At 45.5% G+C, this 16,691-nt stretch overlaps 1 protein-coding gene across 1 annotated transcript in view; it reads right to left on the bottom strand.

Moving 5' to 3' along the window:
* Positions 1-15,138, bottom strand: part of LOC134345747 (probable E3 ubiquitin-protein ligase HERC4) — a 99,453-nt gene extending 84,315 nt beyond the window's left edge. The window contains exons 1-4 of the mRNA XM_063046909.1: positions 14,753-15,138; positions 12,392-12,548; positions 10,125-10,201; positions 2,985-3,206 (exon numbers count right to left, since the gene is read on the bottom strand). Coding sequence (XP_062902979.1) covers positions 2,985-3,206; positions 10,125-10,201; positions 12,392-12,548; positions 14,753-14,984 — 688 coding nt within the window. The 5' untranslated portion in view covers positions 14,985-15,138. The remainder of the gene's footprint in view (positions 1-2,984; positions 3,207-10,124; positions 10,202-12,391; positions 12,549-14,752) is intronic.
* Positions 15,139-16,691: the final 1,553 nt, after the last annotated feature.

Below are 16,691 nucleotides of genomic sequence, written 5' to 3'. Positions count from 1 at the left end.
GAAGGATGAGGAATAAATGTTGGCCTTATTAGTGACGGCCAGAGCTCATCAGAACATACATAGTTGGGGATTTAGCCAGCAGCTTAAAGCCTGCAGTTCTGTTCCTATTGTATCCGGTGCTCCTGGTGTGACCTCTACATCAATGAAACCCAACCCAAACGGGGGGACACTTTGTTGAGCATCTTCACTCCGTTCCCTGCAAAAGACAAGATTTCCCGGTGGCCATCATTTCAATTCGACATCCAATACCGATTCTGACATGTCAGTCCATGGCCTCTACTGCCATGATGAGGCCAAACTCAGGTTGGAGGAGCAACACCTCACATTCCATCCAGGTGGCTTCCAATCTGATGGCAAGAACATCGATTTCTCCAACTTCCAGTAATTACTCCCCTGCATCTTCTCCTTCTCTCTTTTTCCATTCCCCATCCTGGTTACCCTCTCACCCCTTCTCTTCTCCTCACCCGCCTATCACCTCTCTCTGGTTTCCCTCCTCCTTCCCTTTCTTCCAAGCTCTACTTCCCCCTATGAGATCCCTTCTTCTTCAACACCTTACCTCTTCCACCTATCATGTCCAAGCTTCTTACTTCATACCCCCGCCCTTCCCTACCCACCCACCTTCCCCTCACCTGGTCTAACCTATCACCTGCCAGCTTGTATTCCTTTCCCTCCTCTCTTCTTATTTATTCGGGTTTCTGCCCTCTTCCTTTCCAGTCCCGATGAAGGGTCTGAGCTGTTTTATTTCCCTCTGTAGATCCTGCCTGACTTGCTGAGTTACCCCAGCATTTTGTGTGTGTTGCTCAACATTTCCAGACTCTCAGGAACCCCTTGAGTTCTGTCCCTCTTTTGTGCTGTGAGCTGTAAGATCCCATCTTCAAAAATTTTTTTAAAAAAAAGAGTTTAATTATATTTTATAGAGTAAAAATGTCACTGCTTACTAGGGTGCCATAGTAGCATAGCAGATAACGAGACACTCTTACAGCTTGGAGTTCAGAGTTCAATCCTGCAGGCGTCTACAGTATAAGGAGCTTGTACGTCCTCCCTGTGAACCGCGTGGATTTCTGCCCAGTGCTCCGGTTTCTTCTGAAGTCCAAAGACTGTCAGGCATAACCTATGGTTAGTAGGTCAATGGGCCGTAGTAAATTGTCCAGTGATTAGGCGGGTTGATTAGTTAAATAGGTGGGTTGCTGGGGGTTGCAACTCATTGTGATGGAATGGGCTGTTCTGTGCTGTATCTATCTATCTAATAATATGTAATTATGGAGATCTAAAGTGCGTAATTCCACATCGGTATTGATTTGTTTAAACAGTTAATTTTACCTAAATAACCTTCAGAGCTCTGTCTGTATTTCAGAGATGTTCCACCAGGGGGAGCCCATTGTTGGGGTTGACACTGGAGCTGCTGGTCTCAGGCAACAACAGCGGTGATTTCTTTTGCAGGTACTGTACCTAAATCTTTTTAATTAAGGTACCTCAGAAGAGTACTGTGAGATAAAATCTAACATAGTCACAAAAGCAGGTGGCATTGCAAACTTGATGAAATAAGTGGTAATGAAAAGAGGAAATATGTGGGATAGTCTGCGTGTCAGGTAGCAGCTGTGGGGGAGAGGGGGAGGGAGGGGGAGAGAATGAGAATCAATGTCAAGAATGTTGCTTCATCAGAGTAGGTAAAATAGGAAATCAGTCTGCTTTAAATGCCAAAGAAGAGGAGGCTGGAGAGAACAGGGGGAATATATGTAACAGGGTGGAGACAAAATGCTTATGGTGCCTGGTTAATCCATTGACCTGAAATGCTATCTCCGCTCCTCCCTCCACAGGTGTTGTCCAACCTGCTGAGTGTTTTCCAGCACATCCTGCTCTTAGTTTAGATTTCTAGAGTCTGTCTGTTTTTTTCACTCTTCAAAAGTTTGAAAAAATTTCTAAAAGACAGGGACAGTTTTTTGCAAGAGGTATTCTACAGCTCAGAATAGGAGAGATCACATTACAAGGGGGTAAAGAGCTGAAGAATATCATGGAAAGAATACATAAGGTGAAGAGATTGGACACCAGGATCAGAACTTTAATATTGAGGCCTTGTTTAACTAGGAACCAATTTGGTTTAAGGAATAAAGGTGTGAATAGCCCAAGTGGCTGATGAGACAGAGGCAGCAGAGGTTGATAAATATAAAGATTGACTTTATTTGTCACATATACATCAAAACATACAATGAAATATCTCATTTGCGTCAACAGCCAACACAGTCCAAGGACCGTGCTGGGGGCAGCCGCAAGTGTTGCTGGACTTTCCAGCACCAACGTAGCATGTCCACAATTTACTAGTCTTAACCCTCACCACAGGTCTTTGGAATGAAACCGGAGCCCCTGGACGAAACACACAGTCACAGGGAGAGCGGACAAACTCCTTACAGGCAGGAATTGAACCCTGATTGCTGATTGTTCATGGACCCTGAGCTCGAGGATTCACTTTCTAAACCTCTCCATCTCTCTCTCTCTCTCCTCCTGTAAGACCCTCCTTAAAGTCCATCTGTTCGACCAAGGTTTGGATCACCTGGTCTGTACTGAAATTAGAATTGGTCTATTATTGTCATCTGAACTGAGATACAGTGAGCATGCTATTCAGATAGATGATCACATACATAACTATATAGAGTATAAAAGGGAACAGGATACAGTATATGTTACAGTTACAGAGAGTGCAGGGCAGGTAGACAAATAAAAGTGCAATTGGGCAGAGTTCTTAACCATATAGGTCTGTTCAAGAGCCTTACAACAGTGGGATAGAAGGTGTTCTTGAGTCTGATGATCTGCCCGATGGAAGAGGGGAGAAGGGAGAATCTCTGGGTGGGTGGTGTCCCTGAATATGTTGGCTGCTTTTCAAAGGCAACAGGAAGGGTCCTTGACTATATTGCTATCTCCCATGACCAGGGCAGGAATGAGAACGCAGAAAGGGAGAGATTGAGAAGAGCCTTCCCCATTCCCCTTACCTTTCAGATCGTTCAGGCCCAGCTGTCCGTGGCAGTTTCCTCCCCATCCAAACACTGCTCCCGAGAGAGACACAACCATGGTGTGGACTCTTCCAGCGGCAATGTGAGCCAAGGGAATCCTTGCCAATGTTGTCACACACTGGGGACTCTGTGTGGACTCTACAAACTTCCCAAGTCCCAGCTGGCCTTTGGAGTTCTGGCCCCACGCAAAGACTTGACCATCTTGTGGGACAGATAAAGAGAAAACCTCGTTAAAATTTACACAGCAGAAGACTGTTCTGTCACCTCTCCTCAAGTGAAAATGGTTTGCGCTACTAATTCCCATGAAATGGTATTGATTTGGTTATTACTGTCACATGTGAAGATAGAGTGAAAAGCTTGTCTTGCACACTGTTCACACAGATCAATTCATTGCACAGTGCACTGAAGGACAAGGAAACAATAACAATGCAGAATAATGTGTAACAGTTGCAGAGGAAGTGTAGAACAGGGAAACATTAAAGTGCAAGATTATAATGAGGTCAATTGTGAGGTCAAGAGTCCATCCTATCACATTAGGGAACTTTTAATAGTCTTATAACAGTGGGTTAAAAACTGTCCTTGAGCATAGTGATGTGTACTTTCAGACTTCTGCTGTGTGTCTTCTGCCCGAAGGGAGACGGGAGAAGACAGAATGTCCAGGGTGGTGGGATCCTAGTCGCTTTACTGCGATAGTGGGCAGTACAGAGGGGAAGCTGGTTCCTACAATGTGCTGAGATGTGTCCACAACTTTTTGCAGTTTCTTGTGGTCATGTGCAGAGATCATCCGAAGTGCTGAGAATCATGGAACAATTTAGTGCAGAAGGTTTTTCAGCCCATCTTGCCCTTGCTGCTTTGAGTGTGGCTCAGTGGGTAACCCCCCTCAGCACAGTTACAAAGGTCATGGTTTCAGGTCCCACTGCAGAGATCTGATCATGCTGCTCAGCACTGAGAGAGTGCCGCACTCTCACCCATGCTGTCCGCTAGACAGAATGCTGTTTACTCTCACAGGCACAATTTCAAAGAAAGTGCAGTAAACCTCAAATGGGAGACACAATTCCTCAAATTCGGTAGGCACGATCATATTATTGTTTGTGTGGCCTTGCTGTACACAAGTGGTCCCCAATGGCGTCATTGGCTATGAGGCAGTCTTGGTAAAAACATAGAAAACACAGAAATCTACAGCACATTACAGGCCCTTCGGCCCACAATGTTGTGCCAACCATATAACCTATTGTAGAAACTGCCCATATTTCCCTACTGCATAGCCCTCTATTTTTCTAAGCTCTATGTACCTATCTAAGAGTCTCTTAAAAGACCCTATTGTATCCACCTCTACCACCTTCGCTGGCAGTGCATTCCACGCACCCATCACTCTCTGTGTGAAAAACTTACCTTTGACATCCCCCTTGTACCTGCTTCCAAGCACCTTAAAACTATGCCCCCTCATGTTAGCCATTTCAGCCCTGGGGAAAAGTCTCTGGCTATCCACACGATCAATGCCTCTCATCATCTGATACCCCTCTATCAGGTCACCTCTCATCCTCCGTCACTCCAGGGAGAAAAGGCCGAATTCACTCAACCTTTTCTCATAAGGCATGCTCTCCAATCCAGGCGACATCCTTGTAAATCTCCTCTGCACACTCTCTGTAGAATCCATATCCTTCCAGTAATGAGGTGACCAGAACTGAACACAGTGCTCCAAGTGGGGTCTAACCAAGGCCTTATATAGCTGTAAAATTACTTTATTGCTCTTGAACTCAATCCCACAGTTGATGAAGGCCAACACACCATACACCTTCTTAACAACACTGTCAACCTGCGCAGCAGCTTTGAGTGTCCTATGGGCATGGACCCCAAGATCTTGCTGATCCTCCACACTGCCAAGAGTCTTCCCATTTATATTCTATTCTGTCTTCAAATTTGACCTTCCAAAATGAACCACATGCTTGGTTGTTGGTAGGTAGGGTTAATACCTGACTTACAAGAGCACTTGTGAGTTATGTTCCGGCTGGACTTAGTTCTTAAACTGCTGGAGAACAGTGCGGAAAGAACAGGTGCTGTTTTCTCCCAGCAGGGATTAGTTTTTAATTCCAAGTGCTCCTGCCACGTTTTGTCACCCTGCAACCTTATCCTTCAATCACTTTGAATTATGGAGGACAGCATGTGTATAAATGTCTCTCTCCAGCAGACTTCATCATGATCATAATGACTCCAGTATTTCTACTATTTTTTAATGTTTCTTAATTGTACATATGATTTTTTTGTGTTCTATCGCTGAGCAGCAGTGAACCATCTGATTGGCCTATCAGAGTTCTCTTTGGGAACTAGTTGACTTGATCAGCATTTCTGATCTGGCTATTGTTCACAACTGCATTTAATAAAAATAAAAAAAATCAGGGTTGAACTCCATCTGCCACTTTTCAGCCCAGTTCTGCATCCTATCGATGTCACGCTGTAACCTCTGACAACCTCCAGACTATCCACAACACCAACTTTTGTGTCATCAGCAAACTTACTAACCCACCCTTCTACTCCTCATCCAGGTCATTTATAAAATCACAAAGAAGAGGGGTCCCAGAACAGATCCCTGTGGGACAACACTGGTCACAATTCTCCATGAAGAGTAAGAACCATCTACAACCACCCTTTGCCTTCTGTGAGTAAGCCAATTCTGGATTCGCAAAGCAAGGCCTCCTTGGCTGCCATGCCCCCTTACTTTCTGAAGGAGCCTTGCATGGGGAACCTTATCAAATGCCTTACTGAAATCCATATGCACTACATCCACTGCTCAACCTCCATCAATGTGTTTTGTTACATTTTTAAGGAATTCAATCAAGGTCGTAAGGCATGACCTACCCTTGACAAAACCATGCTGACTATCCCTAATCAGATTATGTCTCTCCAAATGCTCATAAATCCTGCCTCTCAGGATCTTCTCCAACGTTGTCCACCACTGAAGTAAGACTCACTGGTCTATAATTTCCTGGGTTATCTCTACTCTCTTTCTTGAACAAGGGAACGTCAGTTGTTACCTTCCAAACCTCTGGTACTTCTCCCATCTTTATTGATGATGCAAAGATCACTGCCAGAGGCTCAGCAATTTCCTCCCTCCCTTCCCGCAGTAGATTGGGGTATATCTCTTACGGTCCCAGCAACTAATCGCCATGTATTCAACCTGAGCCTGAGGCTCCGGAGGGTTCCTGTATTGTGGAAGACGTCCTGCCTCGTCCCTGTGCCGAAGACGCCGCGCCCCAGCGGCCTCAATGACTACAGACCGGTGGCATTGACGTCCCACATCATGAAGACCCTGGAGAGACTTGTTCTGGAGCTGCTCCGGCCTATGGTCAGGCCACACTTAGATCCCCTCCAGTTCGCCTACCAGCCCCGACTAGGAGTTGAGGATGCCATCGTCTTCCTGCTGAACCGTGTCTATGCCCACCTGGACAAGCCAGCGAGCACTGTGAGGGTCATGTTTTTTGACTTCTCCAGTGCATTCAACACCATCCGCCCTGCTCTGCTGGGGGAGAAGCTGACAGCGATGCAGGTGGATGCTTCCCTGGTATCATGGATTCTTGATTACCTGACTGGCAGACCACAGTATGTGTGCTTGCAACACTGTGTGTCCGACAGAGTGATCAGCAGCACTGGGGCTCCACAGGGACTGTCTTGTCTCCCTTTCTCTTCACCATTTACACCTCGGACTTCAACTACTGCACAGAGTCTTGTCATCTTCATAAGTTTTCTGATGGCTCTGCCACAGTTGGATGCATCAGCAAGGGAGATGAGACTGAGTACAGGGCTACAGTAGGAAACTTTGTCACATGGTGTGAGCAGAATTATCTGCAGCTTAATGTGAAAAAGACTAAGGAGCTGGTGGTTGGCCTGAGGAGAGCTAAGGTACCGGTGACCCCTGTTTCCATCTAGGGGGTCAGTGTGGACATGGTGGAGGATTACAAATACCTGGGGATACCAATTGACAATAAACTAGACTCGTCAAAGAACACTGAGGCTGTCTACAAGAAGGGCCAGAGCCATCTCTATTTCCTGAGGAGACTGAGGTCCTTTAACATCTGCCGGTCGATGCTGAGGATGTTTCACAAGACTGTGGTGGCCAGTGCTATCATGTTTGCTGTTGTGTGCTGGGGCAGCAGGCTGAGGGTGGCAGACAGCAACAGAATCAACAAACTCATTCGTAAGGCCAGTGATGTTGTGGGGATGGAACTGGACTCTCTCACGGTGGTGTCTGAAAAGAGGATGCTGTCTAAGTTGCATGCCATCTTGGTCAATGTCTCCCATCCACTACATAATGTACTGGGTGGGCACAGGAGTACATTCAGCCAGAGACTCATTCTTCCGAGATGCAGCACAGAGCGTCATAGGAAGTCATTCCTGCCTGTGGCCATCAAACTTTACAACTCCTCCCTTGGAGGGTCAGACCCCCTGAGCCAATAGGCTGGTCCTGGACTTATTTCATAATTTATTGGCATAATTTACATATTACTATTTAACTATTTATGGTTCTATTACTATTTATTATTTATGGAGCAACTGTAATGAAAACCAATTTCCCCCGGGATTAATAAAGTATGACTATGACTATGACTATTATCTAACTCAATACTTTTTAAAAGCTCCAGCACATCCTCTTTCTTAGTGACTATACGTTCAAGCATTTCAGTCTGCTGTAAGTCATCCCCACAATTGCCAAGGTCCTTTTCACTGGTGAATATTGAAGCAAAGTATTCATTAAGTACCTCTGCTACCTCCTCCGGCTCCGTGTGCACTTTTCCACTCTCGCTCCTGATTGGACCTATTCTCACACGGTTCATCCTCTTGCTCTTCACATACTCGTAAAACGTCTTGGGGTTTTCCTTAATCCTGCTCGCCAAGGCCTTTTCATGGCCCCTCCTAGCTCTCCTAATTTCATTCTTGAGCTCCTTCCTGGCATCCTTGTAATTTTCTAGAGCTCTAACAGTACCTAATTTCTTGAACCTTTTATAAGCTTTTCTTTTCTTCTTAACTAGATTTTCTACATCCTTTGTACACCATGATTCTTTTACCCTACCACCCTTTCCCTGTCTCAATGGAACGTACCTATGCATAACAACATACAAATGTTCCCTGAACATTTGCCACATTTCTGCTGTGCATTTCCCTGAGAATGTCTGCCCCCAATTTATGTTCCCAAGTTCCTGCCTAATAGCATAATTATTCCTCCTACCCCAGTTACCCAATTAAATGTTTTCCCAAACACGAGAAAATCTGCAGATGCTAGAAATTCAAGCAACACACACAAAATGTGTTTGTGTTTTAAATTCACTACTGCGAAGCCTCTTCCAGTGATGCCTACACTGAAGAAATTTAAATCTTCTTTTTGACGGGAGTTTAGTGAAACCCTCTCTCACTGCTTCCCATCTATAATTTCTTCGCCCCTTCAACTTTTTGACCATACGCTCACCCAGTCCTGACCAAGGGTCTCAGCCCGAAACGTCGACTGTACTTCTTCCTACAGATGCTGTCTGGCCTGCTGCGTTCCACCAGCATTTTGTGTGTGTTGCTTAAATATTTTCCCAAATTGTCTTCTCCTATCTCTCTCCAGCACCATGGTAAAGAAGATAGAGTTGTGATCACTATTTCCAAAATGCTCTCCCACTGAGAAATCTGACACCTGACTGAAGAGTTCACCAACATTTTCATCAGCGCTTCTTCCATACAACTTCTCCCACAGCATGCGGTTACCCTCGATACTGCCTCTCCTACAGTGTGCGACTCCCTCAGCACTGCCTCTCTCACAGAACGTGGGGTCCCTCAGTACACCTCTCCCACAGCACGGTGATCCCCCAATACTCTGCTCCCACAGCAGGGGGCTCCCTCAGTACCATCCCTCCCACAGTGTGACCCTCCCTCAGTACTATCCCTTCCACAGTGTGACCCTCCCTCAGTACCATCCCTCCCACAGTATGACACTCCCTCAGTACCGCCCCTCCCACAGTGTGACACTCCCTCAGTACCGCCCCTCCCACAGTGTGACTCTCCCTCAGTACTGCCCCTCCCACAGTGTGACTCTCCCTCAGTACCATCCCTTCCACAGTGTGACCCTCCCTCAGTACCATCCCTTCCACAGTGTGACCCTCCCTCAGTACTGCCCCTCCCACAGTGTGATCCTCCCTCGGTACCGTCCCTCCCACAGTGTGATCCTCCCTCGGTATCGCCCCTTCCACAGTGTGACTCTCCCTCAGTACTGCCCCTCCCACAGTGTGACTCTCCCTCGGTACTGCCCCTCCCACAGTGTGATCCTCCCTCGGTACCGTCCCTCCCACAGTGTGATCCTCCCTTGGTACTGCCCCTCCCACAGTGTGACCCTCCCTCAGTACCGTCCCTCCCGCAGTATGACCCTCCCTCAGTACCGTCCCTCCCGCAGTGTGACCCTCCCTCAGTACCGTCCCTCCCGCAGTGTGACCCTCCCTCAGTACCGCCCCTCCCACAGTGTGACTCTCCCTCAGTACCATCCCTTCCACAGTGTGACCCTCCCTCAGTACCATCCCTCCCACAGTATGACATTACCTCAGTACCGCCCCCCCACAGTGTGACCCTCCCTCAGTACTGCCCCTCCCACAGTGTGACCCTCCCTCAGTACCATCCCTCCCACAGTATGACACTCCCTCAGTACCGCCCCTCCCACAGTGTGACTCTCCCTCAGTACTGCCCCTCCCACAGTGTGACCCTCCCTCAGTACCGTCCCTCCCACAGTGTGACCCTCCCTCAGTACCATCCCTCCCACAGTATGACACTCCCTCAGTACTGCCCCTCCCACAGTGTGACTCTCCCTCAGTACTGCCCCTCCCACAGTGTGACCCTCCCTCAGTACCGCCCCTCCCACAGTGTGACCCTCCCTCAGTACCGTCCCTCCCACAGTGTGACCCTCCCTCAGTACCGCCCCTCCCACAGTGTGACCCTCCCTCAGTACCGCCCCTCCCACAGTGTAGTTTCCTGCCTGTGATGCCCCTTTAGGGGACTGGGAATCAATCCGCCGTGAGCCTGGTTCACATTTCTCAGAAGCGTTCTATCATCCAATGTGATCAACAAGCCTCCCAGTTCCTCTCCGTCTGACCTCCCTACCTTTGCAGAGAGCCAGCGAGTGACTCTTTCCACAGGCAACTTGAACAACGCACTTCTCTGCAAGGACGCTGAATAACCTGTTGGACAGGTAAATCATTAAGTGGTAATTCATGCCAGAAATTCATTTTAAAATATCGTTAGGACCTAGGAACTCTCAATGTTATCTCCTGTCATAACTCAAGGTCCACATCTTCCAGCCTGCACCTCAGCAGCAAATTAACTGCACCGCACCGCAGTCACACTCCCTGGAAGGCTGTGTTCACACTCAGACATCATCATATTAAAAATAAAGTCTTCCTCTGTCTGTTGGGCATTCACTCTGTATTGTCTTTTGGTCAGTTCTAGTTGTGTACTTTCTTATATATTTAAATATAGTTTATTTATTATTTTTAGTTCTTTCCTGTTGTATTTTGCACCTTCGTTGTACACCCAGTTGGTGTGGTCTTTCATTGTTTCTGTTGTGGTTATTGGATTTATTGAGTATGCCCACGAGAAAGTGAATCTCAAGCTTGTATATGGTGACATATATGTACTTTCATAATACATTTACTTTGAACTTTGATCATTTTGCATTACAGATGTTTAATTTATATTTTATTTTGAAAATGTGTCTCTAGTCCTGTGTGAGGCTGCTGGAAGTAAGTTTTTCTTTGCACCTGTGCATACATGTATTTGTTCCTATGACAATAAACTCAACTTTGACACTGGCATTGACTTTGACAATGAAACGTGCCTCGATACGGCCCCATCTGCAGTGCGGCAGTCCCTCTGTACTGCCCGTCCTATATCAAGGTACTCCTCAGACAGGATGGCACTCCTTCAATACCACACTCCCAAACCGCAGACTACTCTGACTTGCAACTGCCAAACCCCCAACCATCAACAAGAACATGAGCAACAGGTAAATGGGAACCCCGCTGCCCACAGGTCCCCCTCTAGGTTACACACCAGCTGACTTGGAGATGTATCACCGGTCCTTCATCATCACTGGAGTTAAATCGTGGAATTCCCTCCTCAACCACACTGTGGGAGCACCTTCACCAGAAGGAGGGCAACGGTTCAAAAAGGCATCTCACCTCGTCTTCTCAAGGACAATAATGGCTGCTCAATAAATACTGGCCTTGTCTAGATCCAGGAATCAAATTGAAGCTAGCATCTGGTTTATAATCTGATTCAAAAGCTGATGCTTCTGCCATCACATCTCCCCCTCAGTACAACTCAGTGCCAGCTTGTGTTGTTCCTCTCAAACCTTAGCTCAATCTCACCTTGAAGTCCAAGAGCTACAAAGCTTCCCAACAACGCAGATGCTGGAAGTTCAAAAAGTAACACCAGAAAACTTTATCAACACTCAGTCAGGCCACATCTGTGGAGAGAGATTTTCTAAATCGAGAGAAAATACAAAACACTGAGGTGGAAAGGGACTTGTGAGTCCTTGTGCAGGATTCCCTGAAGGTTAATTTGCAGGTTGGGCCTGTGGTGAGGTGGGCAAATGTGATGTCAGCATTCATTTCAAGAGGTCTAGAATATAAAAGTAAGAATGTAATGTGAGGCTTTATAAAGCACTGGTGAGGCCTCACTTGGAGAAGCAGTTTTGGGTCCCTTTATCTTAGAAAGGATGTGCTGAAACTGGAGGGGTTTCCAAGGAGGTTCACAAAAATTATTCCAGAACTGAATGGCTTGTCAAATGAAGAGCGTTTGATAGCTCTGGGACTGTATTCACTAGAATTCAGAAGAATGAGGAATGATCTCATTGAAACCTGTTGAAAGGTGAAAGGCCTTGATCGAGTGGATGTGGAGAGGATGTTTCCTATGGTAGGAGAGTCTAAGACCAGAAGACGCAATTTCAGAATATAGGGGCTCCTTTTAGAAGAGAGATGAGGAGGAATTTCTTCAGCCAGAGAATGGTGAGTCTGTGGAATTCTTTGCCACAGATAGCTGTGGAGGCGGCGTCTTTATGTATATTTAAGGCAGAGGTTAACAGATTCTTGATTGGTCAGGGCAACAAGGGATACAGGGAGAAGACAGAAGATTAGGGCTGAGAGGGAAAATTGGATCAGCCATGATGAAATGACGGAGCAGATTCGATGGGCAAATGGCCTAATTCTGCTCCTATATCTTAAGGTCTTAAATAAGGTTGACATTTCAGGCTGATGACCAGCACTGATAAACACTGAAACATTAGCAGTTTCTCTCTCCATAGATTTTGCCTGACAGAAAGCAGTTTCCATTGTTAATCACTTGTTTATAAGGATCAAGATAATTCTTACTTTGGCTTTGTGATGTAAAGGGGTTTAGCGGTACCCCTACGTTTATTGTTCTGAAGTTTACTAAAATAGACATTTCCGGCTTCAGAAACGTAGAGGATGTTCAAACCCCCACTGTCCACTGTGTGAATCTTGTCTTCCTGTAACACACTAACAAGCTCTGTGCAGGTGAGAGAACAGAAAAGGAAGTAGAATTTAATGCAACGATGATAAACATATTTGTTTTTATTGGGAATGTAAGCAAAAAGTTAATCAGAAATTGAATTCTCTTCACTTCCTGGTGAAGATTAACTTTTTGTTTTGCACATTTATAACGGAAGTTTCTAATTGATACAGAATTCAGAAAGCTGGTGAGCAATCTTGTGGTGAATTAGAAGACATTTCATTAATCAGTTAAATAGATTCTGCAGAAGACTATATTTGCAAAGTTAATCATCTGTTTAAACAGGAAATTCTGACAACCCTGTATTCAACTCTAGAATTCACTTCCTCAGTCCCACTGTCTTTTTATTAAATTTTCTGTGATATACTCCTTAAAGCCCCTCTTCAGTTGAACCCTTAGACACCTGCTTTGATATTCCTTTATGTAGCTCAATATCCAAAAGCTTTTGCCCTTTTGAATTGCTATGACAAGTGTATAACAATGTTGGGTGTGTTATTGGGACACAGCCGCATCAACTTTCTGATGAACTAATTTGCAACAGAGACGTTTCTATTCAGAACAACAGCAGGAGGACCAGCAGAAATGAAAGTGGAAGTAAATTTGGAAGGCACTAATCTGTTTCAGTGAGAAGTTCTCTGAACAAATTCTGAGATCCCTCAGCACAGTCTTGCAAGTTCTGCAAGTAAATAAATGAGGGCTTCTTTTCTTGATTTTCTGGGAGCTACACAGGTATTTTGTTTGCCTTATACTATGAAATAATATTTGCAACTTTGTAATATAAGAATTCCTTTGACATCATTGCATGTCTATTTCCTATACGGATAATTCTTTATTACATTAAAGCCATTTTTCCCAATGCTATCCAATTTGGGGTGTGAGGTGGTGTGGCTCACCTGGTTCTATTTCCCATTCCCTCTTTAAACTCATCAGAGCCTTGTACCTGTTCTTCCTTTTAACTCAAAGGAGTCCTGATTCCCAAACTCTCCTTAAACTTGAGACAGAGACTGCATATGCTGGAAATCCTGAGCAATACACAAAATGCTGGAGGAACACAGCAGGTCAGGCAGCATCTATGGAGGGAAAAGGACAGCTGATGTTTCGGTTCAGGACCCTAAATCAGGTTGGACTGAGTAGAGGTGAGATAGCCAATAGACAGAGGTGGTGAGGAAGGGTGGAGGAAGAGCTAGCAAACTATAGATAGGTACATGAGATGGGGGTGGGGATGCTAGGCAAGCATGGGAGGGGGAAGAGTGGGAATGGGAATGAAGTGAGAGGTCACCTGTCCAGTCACCTCAGTAGATGCTGAGTTCCTCAGTTGTTTTATGTTTTGCTCTCTTTAAACCCACCTGATTCACTGGAGACCTTATTATACTAAGATGAGTTACTTTTAAAAAATAGAAATCTGTGGGTATATAAATAACATTCAATAGTCCAGAAAATCTGCCACCTAGTATCAATAAAGTCTGAAGTGTGCTCTTTCAGAATGACTAAACTGTAGAACAGGGAGTGTGATTAGTTTGGGGATTTCTGCAGCATCAAGTCTAGCATGGAGATGATGGGCCAAATGGTATCCTTCGGTCCTAGAATCAAACATTGTTCTGCATCCATAAATTGATTAATGAATGAGGATTTCATTAATAATGGCTTTGGATATTTAATTTCTGTAACTTCCACATGTTAAGAATTACAAATGGAAAGGTTTGTTGAATTAATTTATCAGATTCCCAGTACATAAGAGATTCGGTCATTCATTTAGTAATGGAGACAATCATTGTCATGCATTTTATTTAGTTTTTTTAATGGATTCATAATTGAAGACCCTCACCATCCGTGACAAGCCCTCTTCTTGTTACTACTATGAGGGAGGTGGTACAGGAGTCTGAAGACCCACACTCAATCATTCATAAACAACATTTTCCCCTCTTCCATCAGATATCTGGACGGTTCATTCAGCTACAAAGACTGCCTCATTATTCTTTTATTTATGTGCTATCTATTTATTGTTATAATTTATAGTAATGTTATATCTTTGCATTGTACTGCTATTGCAAAAGTCAGTGATTAACTCTTCTGATTCTGATCTTTATAATTTCAAAAGACTGAATTTATGTAGCCATCCTTGCAATTTCAGGATGTCACCAACCACGACAAAGCCTAGGAAGGCCACAAATAAATAAAACCATCTATCTTAACTCGCTCACCTGGCCGACTTCTCTTATGGTGGCTGTTCAATGTATAAACCCTGCCGTTCTTCAGGACAAACACACTTAAATGAGGACTTCTGCAGCAGATGTGGTTAATTTCTTCGTGGTCGTCAAGTTGCTCCCAAGGGGTGGCTTGGATGAGTGTTTGGGCTTTGCTGGACTTGGCTGCCCTGTTCCTGCCAGCCAGATTTCCCCAGTGAAAGATGCAGCTCTCCATACTTCTCTCCATACAGGCAGAGAGAGTCTGTATGTTTCAGTTTCACTTTCCGTGAGATCTGCACTGGGGAAGAGAATTCACGTGGATCGAAGTGAGGCAATTATTAATCCGCAGCTTTTTAAACTTTGTGCAGTGAGGCATGTATTCTCACCAGCCCCACGGTGCCCCAAACTCTCCGTCCCTCAACTCACTCTTCCCCACCCAGACTCCGCCCCTCTTTCTCGCACGACATCGCACAGAAGCAGATTATACGTACTTGAGAACCAGTTCGGGAGATCTCAGCGGTACTCGGAGCGCACGGATTCACGTTGAGTTTATTGCCAAAAAGCCCAATGAAAAATGCAAATTGTGCCGAGATCTGCTCACCGCTGGCCAGTGGGGTTCCCACAGAACAGCTGACAATACAACTTGACTCCCGCCGGCACAATCCTTGACTCGAAGTGTTAAGCCAGGATGTCAGGTACAGTGGTGCAGATAGTAGAGCTGCTGCTCCACAACTGCAGTGAACCTGGTTCGATCCTGACCTCAGCTTCCCCAGAGTGTCGGGAGAGTGAAACAGATTAGGGAAGGGTTGAGTGTTGATGGTCTGTGGGCTGAAGGATCTGCTTCCCTGCCTTATATCTCTATGAATCCCAGCAAATTTCTGCACACGATTCAAGCGTACACACTTCTCTGACTTCTGTACACCTGACCGCCTGCTCTGTCTGCGGAATCCTGGCGAGACTGTGGGTGTTCCCTGTACAGCTCAGGAACGTGGAACTTGTTTAAAGTGCTGAGAGAGCTCTGGGTATTCTGGATCACTGCTTACCTTCACACCAGCCCCAGCTGAATCATCCATCAGTCACGTCCAGTGCAACCTTAGTGCCATCAAAACCACAACGCAATCACCCACCACAGCCGCAGCTGGCTCATCCATCAAAAACACAGTCAATTCAAGTCGATCTGATCCTCAAGTTTAGCTTCTGTTTACTTTTATTTCAGTACACTTACGTTTGAAGTTAACCAACAGTTGTTTGATTTGCTTTTATAAGACCATAAGATATAGGAGCAAAATTAGGCCATCTGGCCTATCGAGTCTGCTCTGCCATTCAATAATGGCTGATCCTTTATTTTTATCTCCTCCTTAACCCCAGTTCCCAGCCTTCTCCCCGTAACCTTTGATGCCATGTCCGATCAAGAACCTATCAATCTCTGCCTTAAGTACACCCAAGGACCTGGCCTCCACAGCATGCATGTGGCAACAAATTCCACAAATTCACCACCTTTTGGCTAAAGAAATTTCTCTGCATCTCTGTTTTGAAAGGGTGCCCCTCTATCCTGAGGCTGTGCCCTCCTGTCCGAGACTCTCCCACCATGGGAAACATCCTTTCCACGTCTACTCTGTCAAGGCCTTTCAACATTTGAAATGTTTCAATGAGATCCCCCCTCATCCTTCTGAATTCCAGCGAGTACAGACCAGAGCCATCAAATGTTCCTGGTATGATAACCCTTTCATTCCTGGAATCATCCTTGTGAACCTCCTCTAGACCCTCTCCAATGCCAGCACATCTTTTCTAAGATGAAGGGCCCAAAACTGTTCACAATACTAAAGGTGAGGTCTCTCCAGTGCCTTATAAAGCCTCAGCATCACATCCCTGCTCTTGTATTCCAGACCTCTTAAATTGAATGCTAACATGGCATTTGCCTTCCTCACCACCAACTCAACCTGCAAGTTAACCT

The sequence above is a fragment of the Mobula hypostoma genome, chromosome 4, assembly GCF_963921235.1.
Source record: "Mobula hypostoma chromosome 4, sMobHyp1.1, whole genome shotgun sequence".
NCBI lineage: Eukaryota > Metazoa > Chordata > Chondrichthyes > Myliobatiformes > Myliobatidae > Mobula > Mobula hypostoma.
The sequence above is the reverse complement of the archived record's forward strand: the minus strand, read 5'-3'. Positions and strand labels throughout refer to the sequence as shown.